This window comes from Antennarius striatus, chromosome 1 (assembly GCF_040054535.1).
Source record: "Antennarius striatus isolate MH-2024 chromosome 1, ASM4005453v1, whole genome shotgun sequence".
Classification (NCBI taxonomy): domain Eukaryota; kingdom Metazoa; phylum Chordata; class Actinopteri; order Lophiiformes; family Antennariidae; genus Antennarius; species Antennarius striatus.
The window spans coordinates 1220936-1245271 of record NC_090776.1 but is presented as its reverse complement, the minus strand read 5'-3'; the positions used below and the strand labels follow the sequence as shown (position 1 = coordinate 1245271).

Below are 24336 nucleotides of genomic sequence, written 5' to 3'. Positions count from 1 at the left end.
CAACATTGAACGTCACCTGACGTCACGACTGAGCGTCACCTGACGTCACGACTGAGCGTCACCTGACGTCAAGACTGAATGTCACCTGACATCAAGACTGAACGTCACCTGACATCAAGACTGAACGTCACCTGACATCAAGACTTAACGTCACCTGACGTCAAGACTGAACGTCACCTGACATCAAGACTGAACGTCACCTGACATCAAGACTGAACGTCACCTGACATCGTAACTGAATGTCACCTGACATCAAGACTGAACGTCACCTGACATCAAGACTGAACGTCACCTGACATCGTAACTGAATGTGACCCTATGTCATGACTGAACGTCACCTCATGTCAGGACTTAGCATCACCTGTCACGACTTCACGTTACCTGATGTCACGACTGAACGTCACCTGACGTCAAGACTGAATGTCACCTGACATCAAGACTGAATGTCACCTGACATCAAGACTGAACGTCACCTGACATCAAGACTGAACGTCACCTGACATCAAGACTGAACGTCAACTGACATCAAGACTGAACGTCACCTGACATCGTAACTGAATGTGACCCTATGTCATGACTGAACGTCACCTCATGTCAGGACTTAGCATCACCTGTCACGACTTCACGTTACCTGATGTCACGACTGAACGTCACCTGACATCAAGACTGAACGTCACCTGACATCAAGACTGAACGTCACCTGACATCGTAACTGAATGTGACCCTATGTCATGACTGAACGTCACCTCATGTCAGGACTTAGCATCACCTGTCACGACTTCACGTTACCTGATGTCACGACTGAACGTCACCTGACATCAAGACTGAACGTCACCTGACATCAAGACTGAACGTCACCTGACATCGTAACTGAATGTGACCCTATGTCATGACTGAACGTCACCTCATGTCACGACTTAGCATCACCTGTCACGACTTAACGTCACCTCATGTCACGACTGAACGTCACCTGACGTCAAGACTGAATGTCACCTGACATCAAGACTGAATGTCACCTGACATCAAAACTGAATGTCCCCTGACATCAAGACTGAACGTCACCTGACATCAAGACTGAACGTCACCTGACATCAAGACTGAATGTCACCTGACATCAAGACTGAACGTCACCTGACATCAAGACTGAACGTCACCTGACATCAAGACTGAACGTCACCTGACATCAAGACTGAACGTCACCTGACATCGTAACTGAATGTGACCCTATGTCACTGAACGTCACCTCATGTCATGTCAGGACTTAGCATCACCTGTCACGACTTCACGTTACCTGACGACACGACTGAACGTCACCTGACATCACCCTACATCACGACTGAATGTCACCCGGTGTCACGACTCAATGCCACCTGATGTCACAAGGAAACGTCACCTGACGTCATCACTTGAGCGTTACCGTGACGACCCTCTGGTCTCCCTCTGCTCCTACAGGTCCAACGGGCTGGAGGACACCATCACGCTGATCAAGGGCCGCATCGAGGACATCAGGCTCCCCGTGGAGAAGGTGGACGTCATCGTCTCCGAGTGGATGGTCAGTCCTGATGAGTTGCTCAGATTTAGTGTTAGTATTAATATTGGGTCGGGATTGGTGGACTGTTAATAAGTACGTAAACACACATCAGTAGCAGCAGCAGTAGTGTTCTTACCTGTGCGCCTTGAACGCCCCTCAGAAGCTCCTCCTCCTCGCTGTCACACTCGTCAAACACGCATGTAAATACCCAACCTCAGGGCCGTCCTCTGAACCAATCAGAGAGCAGAATTCCAAGGCGATGCATGTTTGAAACGTCCGGCACCCGCCCGCGGGGGGGGGGTGTCCACTTCCTGCTCGGCGCCCATTCATCAGGAGATTCTCCGGGACGATACCGGCGCCGAACGCTCCGGTGAAGTCATCCCTAATTCATGAGCGTCCCGTATCTGTCCCACCTCGTCGTGACGCCCCAGGGTCACGAGCCGGGGTCACCCCCCTCCCCCAGGGGGAAATTGAAATTGGCCGTCCGACGTGTCGGGGGAGCGGTGAAGGATAGGGGACGTAATCTGCGATGACACCGGCGCAGAGGGCGCCGATAAATCCACCAATCCTCCGGTCGCTCCTCATCACCGCGGCGACGGACGGCGTTTCTCACCGCGGCCGGAGCTTCAGAGGCTGCCCTCCAATCTGCCTTTGTAAAATGGAAAAATGAGGCTTGTCATGGGGGGCAGCAGAGGGGGGGCTCTCTGGCCACTACAAATGGGTTTAGACTCTATTAAACTTCAGCTGCTTCGTCTTCTGGGGCCAAAGTTTAGAGTTTTATTACCGGAGTAAATCTTTGTTTTGTTCCCGGATGGTTTGAGTCACATTTTCCACCTCCTGGAATGTAATGTAATCCTGTTTGAAATCAAATTTAATTTTGTTTTAAATGTAATTTAATCCTGTTTTAAATCTAATTTAATCCTGTTTTAAATTGAATTTAATCCTGTTTGAAATTGAATTTAATCCTGTTTGAAATCTCATTTAATCCTGTTTTAAATCTCATTTAATCCTGTTTTGAATTAATTAAATCCTCTTTTGAATCTAATTTAATCCTGTTTTTAATAATCGTTATTTAAATCTAACATAATCCTGTTTTTAATTTAATTTAATCCTGTTTCAAATCTAATTGAATCCTATTTTAAATCTAATGCTGTTTTAAATTTAATCTTGATTTAAATCTAATCTAATCCCATTTTAAATCTAATCTAATCCTGTTTTAAAACTATTCCTGTTTTAAATTTAATCCTGTTTTAAATCTAATCTCTTTAATCTGGATCAGCTGCTCTTTATTCTGAAATATCTCCCTCAGAACTTATTCCACCTTCACAGGAAACAGTTTTTCCCATTATTGAACTTCTCCCAACTTCCTGCTAATGCGATTAATTTTCCATCTCGCTGCTAATTTGCATATTAAAAGCCGCTCGCGCGGCGATGCGCTGACAGGAAGTCTGATGCATTTGTCACCAGCGTTAGCGCTGACAGGCGCCATCCATCTCGCCGGCGTCAACGAGACAGCGGCGCCCGTCGTGACAGAGGATCGCTCTCACGTATCGACGGCTGTAAATGGAACGAGGACGGATCTGTCCGATGACGAGCCGCCAGATGGGCTCCAGATAGCGCCCCCCGCTGACGGCCGGAGGAATGACATCAGAGCGGGTTCGACGTTCCTCCCTGATGATTAAAGTTGCTTCAGTTATTCCACCTTTTATTGGAGGAAACTTTTCGTTCCTTCGTTCATTTTGCGCACCGATTCCTCATCTTCCGGGGGTCACTGGGGTTTCTGGATCCCAGCAGACACGTGAGCTTCCCCACGAATTCTCCCAGAATTCCAAAGTGTTTTTTAGAAACTCGGAGCGTCTGTTTCATTAAAGAGTCGACGGAATCTTGAACACGTTTCAGAATCTTGGGTGCTTCTCTTCTGAACGGCGTCGGGTCAGCACACAGGAAGTGGGTGGGTCAGCACACAGGAAGTGGGTGGGTCAGCACACAGGAAGTGGGCGGGTCAGCACACAGGAAGTGGGCGGGTCAGCACACAGGAAGTGGGCGGGTCAGCACACAGGAAGTGGGCGGTGGTCATTGTCCTTTCTGCAGAATAAGAGACCTTCTCGCTCCTTCAGACCAGACGTTCTAACGTGAAGGTGTCCGTCTGGATCGCCCGTTCAGTTTTCCTGAACTATTCAGCCTCAGCCAATCACAGCTCAGTTGTGATGTCACAGTTTGCTTAAGTGTTTCCAAAACATGACTGGTGTTCATGGTAGATTCAGAAAAAAGTAAAAAGTTTAAGAACATTTCTGACCTGATTATATTTTATTCTTTCATTCATACTGCTGTCGTGGATTATATTATATAATTATTAATTATTATTATATATTATTTATTAGATGATTATTATTATTATATATTATAATATATTATATTAATATATTTTACTATTATATTGTGAATGTCTTGAATATTAAATACATTGAATATTATTTGAAGTTAATTCAAACAAAACAAATTTGTCCATAGTTTTACTCCACATCTTTGTTTTATTTTTCTTGGAAATACGTCCAAGGTAAAAAAAAAACTTGATTTATTTTGAATTTTTGAACCGATGGGTTTAGTAAACAAACTTATGTCCAGGACACAAGATGTTGGCGTCGGTGGAGTTTCTGTCGTCATGACAACGACTAACAGCCTGGAATCCTGTTGAAGCTTTCAGGATGTTGTGTCTTTCTGTTGACTTTAATACAGTTCAGGTGACTGGTTTGGTTCCAGGTCGGAGAACTTTTCTTGAGGGATATCTGGAGGATTCTTCCAGGACGTTCCTCCCTGGTCGGGTTTTTCCACATCCTTCATGTTTTATCGCACTTTTAACTTCTTCTGTGGTTTTGTGAGGAATCAGAGCTGCACGGTGACGCGTTCAGGGACCAGAGGTCAGAAGCAACGAGGTGTCCACCGGGTTTTAATGACATCATCGTCAGCATAAAGGCTGTCCTTAAAGGGCCAGATGTAACTAATTAATGTAACTAAATGTAACTCAGTGTAATGTAACTAAATGTAACTACTCCTTAATGTAACTAATAAATGTAACTAAATGTAACTCAGTGTAATGTAACTAAATGTAACTACTCCTTAATGTAACTAATAAATGTAACTAAATGTAACTCAGTGTAATGTAACTAAATGTAACTACTCCTTAATGTAACTAATAAATGTAACTAAATGTAACTCAGTGTAATGTAACTAAATGTAACAACTCCTTAATGTAACTAATAAATGTAACTAAATGTAACTCAGTGTAATGTAACTAAATGTAACTACTCCTTAATGTAACTAATAAATGTAACTAAATGTAACTCAGTGTAATGTAACTAAATGTAACTACTCCTTAATGTAACTAATAAATGTAACTAAATGTAACTCAGTGTAATGTAACTAAATGTAACTACTCCTTAATGTTAAATAACTGAATTTCTGACTGATTCTAGTTCCAAACATTACAGTTAGACAGAAAAAACATGTTTGTTTGTTTCTCTGTTCTAACATAAATCCTTTTCATTTGTCAGGTTATTAAACCCACAGAACTCCATCAATCAAGGATCAAACCATCAATCAATAAAGAAAAATAACATCAGACACAAGTTAGGACATTAACTTTGTTCACTACGTTTAGTCAGAGTTAGAATGGGATGAACTACTGCATTGTGGGAAATGTAGTTTTTGGTCAAAGCACACTTTTGACCTATTAATTTTAGAACTGACCTTTTATTCTCTCGTGGGCCACATTAAATGATGTGGAGGGCCACATTTGGCCCCCGGGCCTTGAGTTTGACACACGTGTTCTAAACGCTGTTGAACACGTTTCAGATGGAGGCCCACAAATCAAACATTCTCGCTTCACGGAAACGTTTCATTAAAGATCCAGAACAGGAAACGCGACTCTAAGCGGGCGTCACACCTCCACGCTAGATCAGGTGGACGTGGGTTCGCCGCCCGCCGCCGACACGCTGCGATCTATTATGTGCTGTAAAAGGAACGTGTTTATGCTAATTCAGCGTCATGTGACCGCGGATGAGCGCGGACGTGTTACCTTCAGTGTTCGCTGAAGCGTGGGAACACTTTACATCCGCGCCGTCTCCTTTACATCGCCTCGGCCCTCCGGGGCCTGGAAGTGATGAAGATGAGCAGGAACTGATGAAGAGTGGAGGAGGGGAAACTGCTGATGCAGATTTTAAACCAAACGGGCGTCGGTTTACCGCAGTTTACCGCGTGGGTTAGAGTCCCATCGGAGAGTCGTCCACCTTAAAGAGCGTTTGTTTTAACTTAAAGGCAGCTTCAAGTAACACAGCTGTAAAAGAGAGAGTGTGTGTGTGTGTGTGTGTGTGTGTGTGTGTGTGTGTGTGTGTGGGTTGATGGCCCACTCAGGGGAATGCGTTTTATATGCTAATTCTGTTAATGTGTATAAGCTGCTGCAGCCCGTTCTCATTAGCTTTTCATTAGCCTCTTTTATGGAAACGCGTAGCGACGGTCCTGCAGAGCGACGCCTCAAACCGTCCTGAAGCCAAATGGAACCGTCCCCCTCGCCGGCGCCTCAGCTGGTCGTCACGGAGACCGGAGGCCAGGTAGAGGAGCGAAATCGCAAAGTTCACAGTTCGGCCTGTGGTCCAGAATTAATCCGGTTATTCTCTACAAGAGATTAAAGTTAAACATTCACTGAATATAGAAAGTCCTCAACTTATGAACATGACCGGTTCCTAGAGTTTGTTCTTAAGTTGAATTGGTCGTTAGTCGTTATTTATTTGATTTCAATCTCTGATGTCCATCTGAGGTCATTTAAATGTCATTACTACTGTAAATACTAAAGTAATGTCATTACTACTGTAAATACTAAAGTAATGTCATTACTACTGTAAATACTAAAGTAATGTCATTACTACTGTAAATACTAAAGTAATGTCATTACTACTGTAAATACTACAGTAATGTCATTACTACTGTAAATACTACAGTAATCTCATTACTACTGGATCCTCCTTCATGCGGGTTACCGTGTCCCTCTCATGTCTGTTTCTGATTGGACGCTGGAATGAACAGGACTTCTCCTCGTCTCGGGTTGCTAACACGATGACAATCGCTAAAGTCACACCTTCATGTCGAGTCAGAAGCGCTACGGCGTCGCTAAGTCGTCGGCGCCGGCGGTTGATTGGCTAATGAGGCGTCACGATCAGTTTGGCTGGACTCAGGGTCTTTGTTCAAGTTCTGTTTGTAACTCAAGTCCAGTTGGAGATTCAACCTTCAGGCGTCGTCACAGCGCCGTCTAGCTTCACCGTTTAGGTGGAGCGGAAACCTGTGGCAGGATGTGGATGTTGCTAACGTCGCTAATGTTGCTATCTCAACGTGAGACATAAGCAAAATTAAGAACTTCTTTGTTGTCCGTTTTCAACCAAACTCAGTAATGACATTTAAATTTTAATAAATAACGACTTGCAAACAATTCAATTTACAAACAATTCAACTTATGAACAACCTCTAGAACCAGTTGTGTTCGTATGTTGAGGACTTCCTGTTATTATCAACTCTTTCCACGACTCGGCTGGTCGTATGAATCCCTCACGTGACACGGACTTGGGTGGACGTGGGCGGTGACGGGGGGCGGGGCCATTGTCATAGATGGCGCCCCTGACAGAGAAAGGGGATTTAGGAGTCGGGTAATAAATCAGAGCTGCTTCCTGTTTGTCGTCCAATCAGAAGCTGTGTTCATCAGGTTCTTATCTCCACTGGTCTCATCCTGGAGCTCCAGGTAGCATGAGGAGGGGTTCACCTGGGGGCGTGGCCTCCAATCCATGGAGGCCCCACCTGTGGGCGTGGCCTCCAATCCATGGAGGCCCCATCTGGGGTCATGCAGGACTTTAACGGATCTGGTTCTAGATCCTGAATCACAGCAGACCTTCAGAGGTCAGGTGGGCGTCGCCTGACAGATCGGCTCCTCTGATTGGTCGATCTGCTGGTGGAAAAGCGCTTTGTCAGGTCGACGCCAACCGATGTGGACAGAACTCATTCCGCCGTTAATGGACAATCCTCTGGTTGACGGAGCACAAGGTCAGCCCAAGGTCGCAGCGTTGCATGCTGGGTAGGAGACCACGTGGGTCTCGCCGGGTTCAGGTCCCCGTGCCATTGAGGCTCCTCCCTGCATGGGATTATTGATTATGACCTTCCAGGACCTTCCAGGACTTTCCATGACTCTTTCCCTCTCTTTCCAGGGTTACTTCCTGCTCTTTGAGTCCATGTTGGACTCGGTTCTGTTCGCCAGAGACACGTACCTGTCTGACGGGGGCTCAGGTGGGTCACATGTCCTCATTATTGATTGATTTATTATTGATATGTATCTGGTGGACCTGGACCCGATCGGTTCCAGAAACTCCAGAACCACCGAGGAGAACTGGTCGCTCTGAATTGATTGGACATGTAAATGTGGGCGTGGCCGCTTGTTTGCCTTTCCATGTGACACAAGGATAAACCCCGCCTTCTGTTGGGATAGGCTCCGCCCCCCCACGACCCGACAAAAGAGGCTGAATGTCCCAAAAAAAACCTGCTTATGTAAAGATCAGCTAAGAATGAACGTGTGTGTGTGTGTGTGTGTGTGTGTGTGTGTGTGTGTGTGTGTGTGTGTGTGTGTCATCCGTACCACTGACCCGATTTAATGACTTGTGACCCAACTGACGGACGGTTCCACGCCACCGGCTTTAGTGGCTCCTGGGGACACGGAGAGGACACACACACACACACACACACACACACACACACACACACACACACACACACACGTTGATAGACAGCCCCTATGGGGACAGGTGAAGGCGGGGTCAGACAGAGGGAGACACTGATAGGTCCAAACGAAACCAAACAGATGAATATCTGACTGATGACATCACACTGATGACGTCACACTGATGACGTCACACCGATGACGTCACACTGATGACGTCACCCTGGTGATGTCATAGTGACACTTAACTGAACCACTTCATATTTCCATAACAATGTATTTTTTAAACAACTCGCGTGTTAAATGCTAATGGGCTAACATGCTAGCGGTGCTCTTGGCTCCTCCCCCTCTCCCAGCGGCCCTGCTGATTGGCTCCTGAGTTTATTCTAACGGACCGTTCTCAGGTTTGGGGAGTGTATTTGGAGGTTCCTGCCCCCGGCCGGTGGGGGAGGGGGGAGTTGGGGCTGGCACTATGTGTGTTTAAGCTACATTAGCCTCGTTGCCCCGCCCCCTGCCCCCCCTCATTCTCCCCACTACATTAACCTCCCCTTCATCCCTAAACGCGTCCCTGCTCGCCTGGCTCAGCCCCGCGCCTGGGGAGAAGGATCGGTCCTGTCCGACGCCCCCCCCCCCCTTCTTCTGCAGCCGACCAATGGGAGCGTAGGACCGGGTGGGGCCTCTGGGGGGGTCCATGACAAACGGCCGCAAGCAGCGAGTCGAGAAGGACACAGATGTCAAAGCCATGAATCTGGGGGTGCCTGTGCCCCCCCCCCCACCATCCTGCCCCCCCTCTTACTCCTCCTCAATCTGAACCGTACTTCCTCCTGTCGTCTGTCCATCCATCGCTGCTTCTCCCCGGCCCCGCCCCCTCCAACCCCCCCTCACCTGCTCCTCATAATTACTCACTCGGTTCAGTAATCAGAGTAAATGTGTGTGTGTGTGTGTGTGTGTGTGTGTGTGTGTGTGTGTGTGTGTGTGTGTGTGGCCTTCGGCTAATAATGGGCGTCCGTGAGAGTCCCCCCATCCGTCAGCCGCCACCCTCCTCGCTTTATGGTCCGACAGGTCGGAGGTCACGTGACACGGAACGCCACCACGTGACGGCGAAGTAAATAAAGTGTTGGAGTTGGATTCGCTTTTATTTTAATTAATGAATTAATTTGTTTTAATTTGATTTGATTGAATTGAATTTTATTTTATTTTATTTTATTGTTTTATTTTTTTTAAAAATTTAAGATTCTTTTAAATTTATCTAATTTAATTTAATTTTAATGTGTTATTCATCTGTTTTATTATCATTAAAGTTTAATTCACAGTGATTAACACAGGCCCCGCCTCCCTGTCTTATGTAAATTAATTTTTGTTTATAAATATGTGGAAAAGTTTAAAACGTTCGTCTGTGATGCTAACTGTTAGCGTCACTGACTGGTCAGCTGATCGTCGTTACTTCTTCTTCGGTATCCTGACGCTCAGGCCTGAGGCCTGCGTAGTGCTAATGTGCTAATGCGCTAATGCTACTTCACAGCAGGGGGCTAGCGTAGCCTGAAGCGTGTTAGCCGCGCGCTAATGACCAAACGTATTAACGACAGGAAGGAGACGGACATTAAAACGGGATTAATAATCAGTTTAGAACGCAGAATATTAACCCATCGAGGGCGGGGTCGTCTGAGGTGCTGGAATCAGGATGACGTCGTATCCGTCCGCCAGCACGTGGTAAAGAGCGAGATGCGGTCTCACTGATGTCGTATCCGTCCTCCAACACGTGGTAAAGAACGAGATGCGGTCTCATTGATGTCGTATCCATTCGCCAACACGTGGTAAAGAGCGAGATGCGGTCTCACTGACGTATCCATCCGCCAGCACGTGGTAAAGAGCGAGATGCGGTCTCACTGATGTTGTATCCATCTGCCAAAACGTGGTAAAGAACGAGATGCGGTCTCACTGATGTTGTATCCATCCGCCAACACGTGGTAAAGAACGAGATGCGGTCTCACTGATGTCGTATCCATTCGCCAACACGTGGTAAAGAACGAGATGCGGTCTCACTGATGTTGTATCCATCTGCCAACACGTGGTAAAGAACGAGATGCGGTCTCACTGATGTCGTATCCATCTGCCAAAACGTGGTAAAGAACGAGATCCGGTCTCACTGATGTCGTATCCATCCGCCAACACGTGGTAAAGAACGAGATGCGGTCTAACTGATGTTGTATCCATCCACCAACACGTGGTAAAGAACGAGATGCGGTCTCAGACCGCAGGTGGGTTTTTCAGGCCTCGCAGGCGATGACCTCCCTGCCTGAACCCGTGTTCGGTCCACGTCTCTCCCGTGTGGCGTTGGGAGCAGAACATGTGATGGAGGACAGATATCAGCAGGCGTGTTCGGAGCACGCGTGATGGATTCAGTCATTAGGACGGCGGTGTGGAATTGATGCGGCGCTCCACACCCACAGGACGCCGGGGCGGCGGATGGATTTCAGGCGTTAACGTGTCGCCACGGAGATCGTCTGCAGAGTTTGGTCGTGTTTTCCTCTAGTTGTGATTAATGATCTCTGGAGTCGAGTAAATTAGACCCGGGAACGTTTCCTCGCTGGACCGCAGCGCAAAAGTAGAGCTCAAACCTTCATCTTCATCTTCATCACCTCTGGCTGCTGTGATGTTTGTGACCCCTGACCTTTGACCCGAACGCTGATGATGTCACACTGACGTTTTCTCCACCTCTCCTCCAGTCTACCCAGACCTTTGTAGCATCAGCCTGGCGGCGGTGGGAGACAGACAGAAGCACCAGGACCGCATTGCATTCTGGGACGACGTCTACGGCTTCAACATGAGCTGCATGAAGAAGGCAGTGGTGCCAGAGGCGCTGGTGGAGGTGGTGACGGCCGACAAACTCATCTCTGAGCCCACGGTCGTACAGGTGATGACATACACACATACACACGTGTGTGTGTGTGTCTGTGTGTGTGTGTGTGGTGAGACACGTGATGTGACGTATCAAAGTGGGAGGAGCCAAAGTGTTGTGTTTGGATGTTGGAGTTGAGGTGAAGGTCTGTCTAACAAACCAAAGTGGGATCATGGTGGGGGGTTTTTCAACTGTGGATGAAATTAGCTTCCTTATATTCTGATATTGATCACTATTGATCACTATTGATCGGCTTTAGGTTGTCATTGTGCACGTTTTGTCCGTTTGAACTGAATCCACAAAGATGTTCTGAGCTGGAAGGAGGAAGGATTGAGTTGGTGGAAGAGTCAGCTGTGGAGGGAGATAGGGTCCTGAAGGTGTGTGTGTGTGTGTGTGTGTGTGTGTGTGTGTGTGTGTATGCGCTGCTGGCTGATGGATCTGTCTAATCCTTGTTTAAGTTCCTCTTAAGGAAACTTCATTACTCTCAGCCTCCTGTGGATAGAGCGGTTTTCACCATTCTGATGGGAGAACACACACACACACACACACACACACACACACACACACACACACACACACACACACACACACTGATAACACACACACACACACACTCCTGCTAACCGAGGCCTGGTCTGACTCTTCCTCTCCTCGTCTTGTCTCGGCTGCTTGGCGTGTTTGCTAAGCGGCGCCGCCTGACGCCGTGATGAATGAGGGCTGGACTTGACGTAATGGAATTTGAATGGTGGAATCGATAGTTTCTCCCCTCCAGTGACAAATAGACGGCGCCGCGGCCCAAATTACACGCACCTTCATCTATCGCCGCCGTTGATACGATCCAATAACATTCCATTAAGCCTGGCCTCCATTCCGTAAAATTGAGAGTCCGTTCATGGAATTCTACAGTCCTGCAAAGCAAATGAGATTCTGCTCCTCAGAGGAGGGATTACACTAGAAAACTACTGAAACCCGTCAGAACGGCCTCGAAAAGACTCCGCCCACCATCCACGAGTACGTCAAGAGGAGTCCGACGCATCCTGTGTTCAGTCGTTCAACACAGGAAACGGAAATACAACAAGTCCTCAAGATATGAACATTCATAGATACGAATAACTGACTTACTAACATTCGTAGATACAAACGACCAACTTACAAACATTCATGGATACAAACAACCGACTTATGAATATTCGTAGATACAAACAACCAATTTACAAACACTGATAGATAAAAACAATCGATCTACTAATATTCATGGACACAAACGAGCCACTTACGAACATTTGCAGATACAAACAACATACTTATAAACATTTGTAGATGCGAATAACTGACTTAGGAACATTCAAACATACGACCAACCGACTTACAAACATTTGTGGATATGAACAACCAACTTACAAACATTCATAGATACGAACAACTGACATACGAACATTCTTAAATACAAAAAAACGACTTACGAACATTCATAGATGCGGACAACAGACTTGCAAACATTTGTAGATATGAATAACTGACTTACGAACATTCGTAAATATGACCAACCGACTTGGGAACTTTTGTTGATATGAACAACCGACATACTAACCTTCGTGGATATGAATAACCGACTTATAAACATTCGCAGATATGAACAACCCTTACAAACATTCATAGATACGAATAACCAACTTACGAACATTTATAGATACGAATAACCAACTTAGGAACATTCGTAGATACAAACAACTGACATACATATTCGTAGATACGAAAAACCAACTAACAAACATTCACAGATATAAACAACCAACCTAAGAACATTCGTGGTTAAAAACAAGCCACTTGCGAACATTCGCAGATGCGAATAACTGACTTACAAAAATTCATAGATACAGCCAACCAACTTACAAACATTCGTGGATACGAACAACCAACTTACAAACATTCGTAGATACAAACAACCGCTCGCCATCATATCCGACTGCTGTAGTTCCACTTCCTGCTACAGGAAGTTTCACGCTTCACAGGTGTTTTTCCTCCAACAGACGATGGACTGCAGCAGAGTTCGTCCGTCGGAGCTGGACTTCACGTCGGACTTCAGCCTGAAGATGACCCACACCACCGACTGCACCGTGAGTTACCCCACACACACACACACACACACACACACACACACACACACACACACACACACACACACACACACACACACACACACACACACACACACACACACACACACACACACACACACACACACCAGGGTGTTTGTTTGAGTCCCAGTCACAGATAACAGGAAGAAGGATGTCGTTTCTTCACCTCATTAGCATCTGTAGTTGTTTTTTTTGCGGAGTGATAAAAGCGTCATTAAAACAGGAAGTGAGGAGGAGAAAGTTCGTTCACTTTACGATTTCTTTGGTGTGATTTTCTTTAAATGATTCACTCCGAGTGTTGGACGTCAACTCATAAAGAACGAGGCGGAGGTCCTGTTCCCAGACTACGGGAACAGGGAGCAGGACTCAAACCCGGAACCGTCTTTCTGCCCCACGTTGGATCGTGTTTCTTGTATTTCATAAAAAGTTTTTCTGTTAGTCGTATTTTGGATTTGGGTTTCCGTCCAACCGGTAGCAGGGTGACTGTTACCCAACGCTAACCGAGAGCAAAGCCCAGACTAAGTTGTCCGGTCCTCGGGAGGTCTAGGGTTCTGATAGAAGAGTGTCCAAACAGATGGACCGCCACGGCTACAGACCTGTGGACCAGTTTGATCGTCCACATTGGATGCATCTGTGACGAACCCCTGAGCATCAGAACCCAACAGCCGACCAGATTGGGTTCAAGAACCCAACCAGTTCAAGGTGTCGACTCGGCCTCTGGACCTCCAACGACACTCTGATCCATTGAGGCAAAAAAAGTCTGGTGATGCCGAACGGCACAGTTTTCCCTCAAGGAGAACTAGGCAAGGGTTCCAAACAGGAAGTCTCCTAAATAAACCAATGACCTCCGACCGTAGGACCTGACGCAACCCAGCTGGAACCTGCCTGGACTGGAGAGTCGTGGTGTTTTTGATCAATGACGGCTACCAAGACACCGAGAAAGGCTTGCGGGTGTGTTTGGCCTCAGTGGCCACAGTCTACCCCAACCAACCCGTCCACTCTCTCCAGTTGGATCAGTGGTTCCGGACCTCACGACTCGCCCAGGAGCGATCGGTCTGAGCTGAAATACGGTGTCGTAGCGCTGCGCTGTCTGGCGCGGCGCTTTAATGGACAATCAATAGACGTTATTATCTGGCTCCTCGCTGAAGCCGGGGACGTAAATGGGATCTGTAAACACCCCCTCATTTTTCCCTGTCTTTTCTGGGCTGTAATTGGAAACATCCCGTTTCTATTCCTGGGGACCCGTTTCGTTTCGTTCCCGCTGCAGCGAAGCAGCTTCCAGCTTCCTCTTTTTCCCGGCTTCGATGTCTTTTTATCTCGTTCACGTTTGGCGACGCCGGTTTCGTCTTTGGGTTTATCTCCTCCTACTTCTCATCCCTGTTTTTACAAATCGACTGTTGACCCGGGGGAGGAGGGCGATGTTACCGCGGCGATAGCGATCTGCGGCGCCTCAGATGGAGTTAAGGTATGACTGTGTGAAGGGTAACGCCTGGCGGAGCGGCGGCGCGGCGGGGGGAGCGGCGGTGCTTCCTGTCCCGTGATGAAGCGGCTGCTTTTGTTCTGCTGTCGACAGTCCATTCATCAGCCCCCGCCTGCCCAACCTTGCATTAAATGAACAGCACAGCCCCCGTGTCTGCGCCGCTCGCACAAGACAAATCCTCTCGCTTCGACTTTTTTAAAGCGCTCCTCAGCTCGCCGTCCAACGTCTGCTTCTGCAAACAGGAAGCTGCCAACAGGAAGTGCCCAGGTGCCCAGTGTCACTCAGAAAAGCCTCATCTGACCGTGGGGGCCCACTGGTTCAGGCGACCGTACCGTTGGTCCCTCGTCTAAAGAGGGACTTACGTCCCAAAAATAACCCGTGATGGACAAAATCTGAGGCGTCCGCTTTGTTTTATACGATGATTCTAGATGTTAAAGGCGTTCAATCCGTCACGACACACTTTGTACACGTTTCTCAGACACACGTGAACATTTTCACACTTTTCTCTCTAGTTTAAACTCTCAGAGCTCAAACCTTCGTTATTAAATCAGTCCAGTTGTATTATTATTCTGTGTGGGTAACGTTGGTCTGCTGTACTCACTGATCCACAACGCTAATGCTAATGCTAATGCAGACTCCATATGATGAAAGAAAAAAAAAGCATGCATATATATATGTGTATGTATATATATATATATATGTGTGTGTGTGTGTGTGTGTGTGTGTGTGTATATATATATATTAGTGTATATATATACACATAGATATATACAGTAAATTTGTACTGTATAAATAGTATAAATAGTTAAATATACTGTATATATGCTGTGTGTGTGTGTGTGTGTATATATATATATGTATATACTGTACATACACACACATACTTTTGGGATTAGACCGTGTCCCTGCAGGACGAGCGTTCCTATTGGTCCTTCACTCGGAGGAGGTGTTTGTGGGCGGAGCTTCTGTGTCAGAAGTGAATTTTATCTCATACCCGTTTTGTTCAATGGTGAACAAACGCCGACCAGTGAGGACCCCCCCCCCCTACACACACACACCTTTGTGGAGTGGGGGGGTCCACGCTGACGTGCCTGTGAGGGGGGCGTGCTCTATTCGTCCACGCCTGGATGAAACCCATCAGAAGCGCATTAGCCCTCCCCCTCCCACCTCATAGTGCCCTCCCCCTCCCCTCAGAGCCCCCCCCTTGTATAACAGTATCTGGCCGGGCCACGCGGCGCGCTGACACGCAGCCGGGCGAGGGGGGAGGATGATGAATTGCTCCCTGTTGGTGTTATCATGATGATAATTATTAATTTTCGCCCCCTCTCTGAGCGGGGGCCGGAGTGCCCCCCCCGAGCCCCCCTCCATGGGCCGTCAGCCGCCCCCCCCATCATCACTTATCACAGACAGAGCCCAGGGCCCAAGGCTAAACGCTGATGAAAGCAGAAGCCCTCGTCCTGTTGGGGGGGGCGGGGGGAGTAATTTAAGTTGAGCCTTTGTTTTCCTTCCCCACCCTCCCCCGTCTCTTTACCTGTACGTCAGCACTGCAGAAAGGCATGCTGGGAAATCGTGTCTAATCTATAGCAGTATTAGCACTTTAAAGTAGCTATGCTAACAAGTTAGCATTGCTAACGGTTCTTCTGATTGGCCGGCGCAGCAACAAACAAGCAAACATGTTTGTGAGGGCGTTTCCCCCCACCACGGCGCCGTCCGACCCGTACGTTCTCCACGCCGTCGGGGCGACCTCGGGGGTGGGGCCAGGTGGGCGGGGCCAACACGTTTCCCTCTTAACTTCCTGTCTATGGCCTAAATCCAAACCGCCGCGGTCGACGATCCATCTCGCTCACGGCGACACGAGCCCCGCCTCCCCCGGGCGGAGGAGGAAAGGTGACGCCGCCGAGCATGATGGGTAATTACAGCTAATCCTCTAATTACCGCCGGAGCGGCGTCTCTTTAGCGTTCATTAGACGCTGTAATTGCGTCGCGTCGACACGCTCCTTCATCCATTTTTTTTCGTCCTTTTTTAAAAAATTTAAACACGTGCTTGTGGCTCCGCCCCCTTCCTGTCCGTGTCGATAAAGTTTGATTGAAGCCCCGATTGTTTGATCTCTATGAGACAAAACGACGCAAAATATTTTGACGGATTTCGTTCAAACGAAAGACGAAGCGATAAAACCGGCGTTCCGACCACTCGTCTGCCCCCCCACCCACCGTCCTTCTCCTTTTACCCCCACCCCCACTTACCCCTCCCCCCCACTGGCATCGATTCCTCCTCTCCGTCCGGAGCGCCGGCCTCCAACTTGTCAGCTGCGTCAGGATTAAAAGCTATTAGTTCTGCATCATCGCCGCTACAAGTGAGCGCCTGAGATTGATAGACTGCCTCTCCTCCAGTGGGGGGGGGGGGTTGGGGAACAAGCCTGGGGGGGTAGATGGGAGGGAGAGGGAGGGGTGGTATTTACCCCACACATCACCCCCAGGATCAGCCGTCATCTGTGATTCACCGATCGATTGATCAAGTCTGTTTTGATCAGGTTCCCGTCTCTAACGTCACATGATCACGTGATCACACGACCTTGTCCCGTTAGAACCGGGTTCTCCGCTGGTTAAACCTGGATCTCCACTGGTTAAACCTGGATCTCCGCTGGTTAAACCTGGATCTCCACTGGTTAAATCTGGATCTCCACTGGTAAACCTGGATCTCCACTGGTTAAACCTGGATCTCCACTGGTTAAACCTGGATCTCCGCTGGTTAAACCTGGATCTCCACTGGTTAAACCTGGATCTCCACTGGTTAAACCTGGATCTCCACTGGTTAAACCTGGATCTCCACTGGTTAAACCTGGATCTCCACTGGTTAAACCTGGATCTCCACTGGTTAAACCTGGATCTCCACTGGTTAAACCTGGATCTCCACTGGTTAAACCTGGATCTCCACTGGTTAAACCTGGATATCCACTGGCTAAACCTCAGCTGGCTAAACCTCCGCTCACATGATCATGTGATCACATGACCTCGTCCCGTTAGAACCAGGTTGGTTCGGGTTTGCCCCCCCCCCCCCAGTGCCGTCACCAAAAAATTGCCGCCTCGGCGTTTTTCTGGAGGTCAGCAGACCAATGTCGACGCCGTCGCCACGCATTTACTTCCTTTGTCCGGTGACGGGTCCCAATTGAGATGGGGGGGGGGGCAATGAGGTGGGGGGTGGTCCCTTTAACTGTCGTCCAGAGCCCAAGAACGTTTAAAGGGACGTTGATGATGTCATCAATAATGAGGTGAACGCTGAAACCGTCGGTTCAGGTCTCATTAGGGGCCCCCCCCTCGGCACTCACTTCCAAGTATTCAAACAGACTGGGGGGGGGTTTATTGTGTCACATTTTAACCCCCGGCTCATATTTCATTGCAGGCAATCGTCGGCTACTTTGACGTTTCCTTTGACAGCGGCTGCAGCAACAAGGTGAGCGCCGGCGCCGTTTAACGGAAACCAATCAGGATCACGTCTTAGTGTGCCCCCCCCCCACATTCACACAATCCCCCCAGGGGCGTTCACTGGTAACCGACGGCGTCCGACTGCTGAGACAAGCGCTTAGCCAGCAAACCAACACCCTGGAGGTGTAGCTGAGGTCCTAACAGGAAACAGGAAGTATCGTCACTGGGAGGCGGGAAGAACGAGACGCGGGATTATCTGTTAGTCTGGGATTAGGGTTAGGTTCATTAATGAAACCGAGTCACTCAGAACCAGAACAGAACCGGAACAGAACCAGAATAAAACCTGAACAAAACCTGAACAAAACCAGAACAGAACCAGAACAAAACCAGAACAGGACCAGAACAAAACCTGAACAAAACCAGAACAGAACCAGAACAGGACCAGAACAAAACCAGGTTCCCACAACCGTTAGATTCTATCAGTTTTTCTGCCTGACTGACAAATTTAAATTTATGTCACAGTTTATATGTATTGATCCTGTTGGAGAGAACGCTAAATGAATTTATTTTATTTATAAGTACTAAACCATTAAATAACACACGATTAGATTTATTCTTATTTCTTTCAATTTCAAAATTATTTTAATTTTTTAAATGACATTTAATGTAATAACTATTTTATGGTTGAAGGAAATGTATTTGTAATATGTTTATATTTTTAATTTAAAAAATTGTCTTGTTAACTTTTAAATACTGCCTTTCTTCAATTTATTGAAAATATGTAATAATAATAAATAATATTTAATAAATAATCTTAATTTTTATTGGATGTTTTTCATTTTCATTATTTTTTTACTTAAACTATTTTGATGGTAATTTATTGATAATGCTATGATTTCTCTTCTAAACTATATTCTTATTTTAATCCAGTTTATTGATCAAACTGAATTCAGTGAATTTTTCTGTCTGTTACTTCCTGTCTTAATGTTTCCTCCCCCTGTTCTCAGGTGACGTTCTCCACCGGCCCCCAGGGGCCCCGAACTCACTGGAAACAAACGCTGTTCCTGCTGGAGACGCCACTTCCTGTCTGCGCAGGTCAGTCGCCGCCGCCGTCACCAGTTATCAGTCACCAGTTATCAATCACAGGTTATCTATCATCGCTGGTTAAACCTGGATTCCCACTGGTTAAACCTGAATCTCCACTGGTTAAACCTGAATCTCCACTGGTTAAACCTGGATCTCCACTGGTTAAACCAGGATCACCACTGGTTAAACCTGGATCTCCACTGGTTAAACCTGGATCTTAGCTGGTTAAAACTGGATTTCCACTGTTTAAACCAGGATCACCACTGGTTAAACCTGGATTTCCTTTGGTTAAACCCGACATTTTTCTCAGCTCTTTTATTGTGAAAGGACTGATGACCGTTTCCTGCAGGCGCCGCTAGATCGCCTCCACGGCTTTATTTGTGTCTAATGTTACAGTCAGCAGAGCATCTGGGCTCTCAGGGTTACCTGAGGATATAGTGACACTACACACACACACACACACACACACACACACACACACACACACACACACACACACACACACATTCATAACTGGAATTCAGAACCAGTCGGTTTAAATACGGATGATTTTAAACTCACGCTGCAGCAGCAAAGGTCCAGCACTGTGTGTGTGTGTGTGTGTGTGTGTGTGTGTGTGTGTGTGTGTGTGTGTGTGTGTGTGTGTGTGTGTGTGTGTGTGTGTGTGTGTGTGGTGGGTTATTGATGGGCTCGCTCCACCCTGGCACCCTGATAGTCCCCAACCTCCTCGAGGGGCAGTAAACCAGAAATTGAGTTTTTAACAGCAGCTTCCTGCTCCACACACACACACACACACACACACACACACACACACACACACACACACACACACACACACACACACACACACACACACACACACACACACTCCTTTGCACTCTCAAATTCACGAGCACTTGGATACTTCTACACTAAACTTCCCTCTGGTTATAAAACTTCCTGGTGTCACCTTGAAGATAAAACACACACACACACACACACACACACACACACACACACACACACACACACACACACTCATTCACACACACACACACACACACACGCCTACACACACACACACACACACACACACACACACACACACACACACACACACACACACTCATTCACACACACACACACACACACACGCCTACACACACACACACACACACACACACACACACACACACACACACTCATTCACACACACACACACACACACACGCCTACACACACACACACACACTCACACACACACACACACACGCCTACACACACACACACACACACACACACACACACTCACACACTCTCACACACACACACACACTCACACACACACACACACACACACACACACACACACACACACACGCCTACACACACTCACACACACACACACACACACACTCACACACTCTCACACACACACACACACTCACACACACACACACACACACACACACACACACACACACACACTCACACACACACACACACACACACACACGCTGTTGGTTCTGTAGGTCCGGTAAACATCAGCCGTCGTCTTTAACGGCGGCGTGTCGGTGGTGATTAATGGCGGCGGCGGTGCGATCCTATTGGACGGGTTCGGGGGGGCGGCGGTAATTAACTCCGTGGCGTCGGTGGGAGGGGCCGGCAGAGGGGGACGGAACCAAACATCCCTGCTCATCCTGTCGGCGGATAATCCGTCACTCTCCGGCGCCGCATTGAGGGGGCGGTCCCCACCTGTCATTGGTTAGGTGGTATCTGGTCCCGCCCCCTCCATCCCAGAGGGAGGGTGTGGCCTCACCTGTATAAACACACACATTCCTGGACCCGGACGGATCTTTAGCTGTGGGGTGGAGGGGGCGGAGCTGAGAAAGATGGCTGCGGCGTGAGGGCGGGGCTAAGGGGGCGGTGGAGGCGGGGCAGCTCGTAGCCCCTCCCTTCGTTTCGTGAGCTAAACGGCGTCGGTGCGAACCGCTGATTCGGCTGTAATTTCACGGGGGGCTGCGCCTCGCTGTGGGGGGGGGGCAGGGCCGATTCTGAGGCGTGTTGATGTACGACGGCGAGCTGCCCCCCCTCTCCCCCCCCCAACTCATTTCCACACATGGTTAGCTCCTCCTCCCGGCCGCACATTTTACGCCTTCCCGAGGGGGGGGCTGGAAAGTTGTCTGTGAAATTATTTTAGGGCTCCGGAAAGGTCACCAAAGGTCGCCCGCTCTGACCCCGCCCCCTGGGAGCATCACGCCTTCCTGATCCCGCCTCCCGATGCTCCGAGTGGAATTCTCTCTCTGAAACGGTTCTGATTGGTTTTTTCCTTATTTGGAATCTTTGAGTTGCGGAGGGGGCGGAGCCTGAGGCGGTCAAAATGATACGCAGTCTATTATTCACGCCCTTACTTTGAAATTGTGGGGGGAGTTCCTGTCGGGACGACCCGGAGTGTGGTTGCTGACGGCGGCGTTGCCATGGTAACAAGAGAAACGTGATGACAGGAAAGACCCCGGAGTCAGCGAGTCACTCTCCGGGTTCCGTAGCGACCTGAAGGAGGTGTGGTCAGGGGCGGGGCTTGTTTGCCCGGCGGGTAAACAGTCGTTTGCCTCGGGCAGCCAAACGTCAAATCGTGTTTCTGTCTGACGCTTCAGGGGAGGAGCTCCAGGGAAAGATCGCCGTACGTAAAAACAGGAAGGACCCCCGCTCGCTTCTGGTGACCCTTGAACTCCGGGACAGGAAGTTGACCTACGGCCTGCAGTGATGTCATCGCCCCCCCATCCCCTCCTGCTTCTGTTTGTTTGAATAAAAACAACTTCAAGCTGAAACAGATTTTCTCCTCTCGTTTTTTTTTTCCACCTGGTCACCATGGCAACCTCTTGATCTCTTGAGATGGGCCAATCAGGCGCTTCTATTTTAGAGCCACGTTAAAAGAGGGGTTTCCACCCGCTGGAATTATTTATGTGTCTGTTAATGAGGTGCAACTACTGAATTCAAAGAATTAAAACTCTGATTTTATCGTAATATTTCTAATAATCTGAATTTTTAAAAAAAAAATATTTGGAGCTTTTTTTTCATTTGGAATAAATTGTCCTAAAAGGTTCAGACTTTCTGTTCTCAGATGAATAATCAGAAAATAATTAACAAAATATAAATAGTATAAATAAATGTAAATAAAATAAAAACAAATAACTTTTATTGTGACATTTTTATCTAAAAAATGTTTTATTTTGATTAAAATAATTTTTAAAAATGTTGAAAAAATTTTTTTTTTCCTATTTCTCACAAATCCCACGAACTTGAATTGTAAAGATCAAAGGGTGATGATGATGATGATGATGATGATGTGATGATGATGATGATGATGATGATGGGGTCACGGCCCCGGATGAACCCCCCCCCCCTTTCTGAATCACTGCCGTCACGCGCCCAGGATGGATGAGGCTTCTTATCTCGCGGGTAACACCGGGAGAGATCAATTAATTACACGGGCTGCTCTAATTAACGAGCCGGAGGCCACGCCCACGACCCCCCCACACACACTTGTAGCCCCGCCTCCTGAGGCGCGTGACTCGGATGGATTCAGAAAAAAAAAAATCTTATTCAAATGAAACTTTGTCACGAGCCAAACGGTCTCTGATCAACGGTAGAAATCAATGACATCATCAAATCATTTCAATCAATGAGGGGGAGGGGCCAACAGGTGTTTACAGGCTGGGGGGTTGTCACGTGATCGGGCCCGCGCGATCTGCGTGGGTCCGAACCGGGTGGCGCGTGTCCCGGTGTGTGGATCGTCCGGTTTGGGCGCGCGCGTTTGAATGACCTGTTGACGTCACAATAAACGTTGAATTTATGTTAATTATTATTTTTTAATCTGAGGTGAAACAGCAGCGGGTAAACAACCAGGTTGCTTAGCAACGACACAAACCCGACTGGCGGGTCTGAGATCAGCGTCCGCGAGACCGTTGTGTGTGTGTGTGTGTGTGTGTGTGTGTGTGTGTGTGTGTGTGTGTGTGTGTGTGTGTGTGTGTGTGTGTGTGTGTGTGTGTGTGTGTGTGTGTCTGTGTGTGTGTGTGTGTGTGTGTGTGTGTGTGTGTGTGTGTGTGTGTGTGTGTGTGTGTGAGTGTGTGTGTGTGTGTGTGTGTGTGTGTTTGAGTGTGTGTGTGTGTGTGTGTGTGTGTGTTTGAGTGTGTGTGTGTGTGTGTGTGTGTGTGTGTGTGTGTGTGTGTGTGTGTGTGTGTGTGTGTGTTTGAGTGTGTGTGTGTGTGTGTGTGTGTGTGTTTGAGTGTGTGTGTGTGTGTGTGTGTGTGTGTGTGTGTGTGTGTGTGTGTGTGTGTGTGTGTGTTTGAGTGTGTGTGTGTGTGTGTGTGTGTTTGAGTGTGTGTGTGTGTGTGTGTGTGTGTGTGTGTGTGTGTGTGTGTGTGTGTGTGTGTGTGTGAGTGTGTGTGTGTGTGTGTGTGTGTGTGTGTGTGTGTGTGTGTGTGTGTGAGTGTGTGAGTGTGTGTGTGTGTGTGTATGTGAGTGTGTGTGTGTGTGTGTGTGTGAGTGTGTTCATTATTCTGAACACTTTAAATGAAAATAAAACTAACTTTATTTATAAAACACTTTTCATACAATAAAAAAACTGTTTCAATTAATTAAAAACAATTAGAAAGGCCCCTCCCCCCACCCACCATACTGGACACACACACACACACACACACACACACACACACACACACACAAAATACAAACATGATGAAAACAAAAGAAAGAAATGTTCAGGTTTGTGTGTGTGTGTGTGTGTGTGTGTCTGTGTGTGTGTGTGTGTGTGTGTGTGTGTGTGTGTGTGTGTGTGTGTGTGTGTGTCCATCATCCTGAACACTTCCGGTCAGTCGGTCACCTCAAACAGGAGGCTCGAGCGTTTCCTTTGAATCCCGCGTGCGTTCCGGGAGCCTCGGTCAGTGCGCAATGCAGTGTTTTGGAATCCGGGCCCCCCCCGGACCCCCCCCCCCAAACCGCCCCGGCTCCGGTTCCACCGGACACACGTGACCCAAACCGGGCCTCTTT

General features: G+C 47.8%; 1 protein-coding gene across 1 annotated transcript in view; it reads left to right on the top strand.

Annotated features, from left to right (window-relative positions):
* Positions 1 to 22098, top strand: part of prmt3 (protein arginine methyltransferase 3) — a 28430-nt gene extending 6332 nt beyond the window's left edge. Inside the window, exons 10-16 of the mRNA XM_068311857.1 lie at positions 1453 to 1552; positions 7777 to 7855; positions 11009 to 11196; positions 13212 to 13298; positions 18200 to 18250; positions 19230 to 19317; positions 21942 to 22098. Of these exons, the coding sequence (XP_068167958.1) occupies positions 1453 to 1552; positions 7777 to 7855; positions 11009 to 11196; positions 13212 to 13298; positions 18200 to 18250; positions 19230 to 19317; positions 21942 to 22051 (703 nt within the window). The 3' untranslated portion in view covers positions 22052 to 22098. The remainder of the gene's footprint in view (positions 1 to 1452; positions 1553 to 7776; positions 7856 to 11008; positions 11197 to 13211; positions 13299 to 18199; positions 18251 to 19229; positions 19318 to 21941) is intronic.
* Positions 22099 to 24336: the final 2238 nt, after the last annotated feature.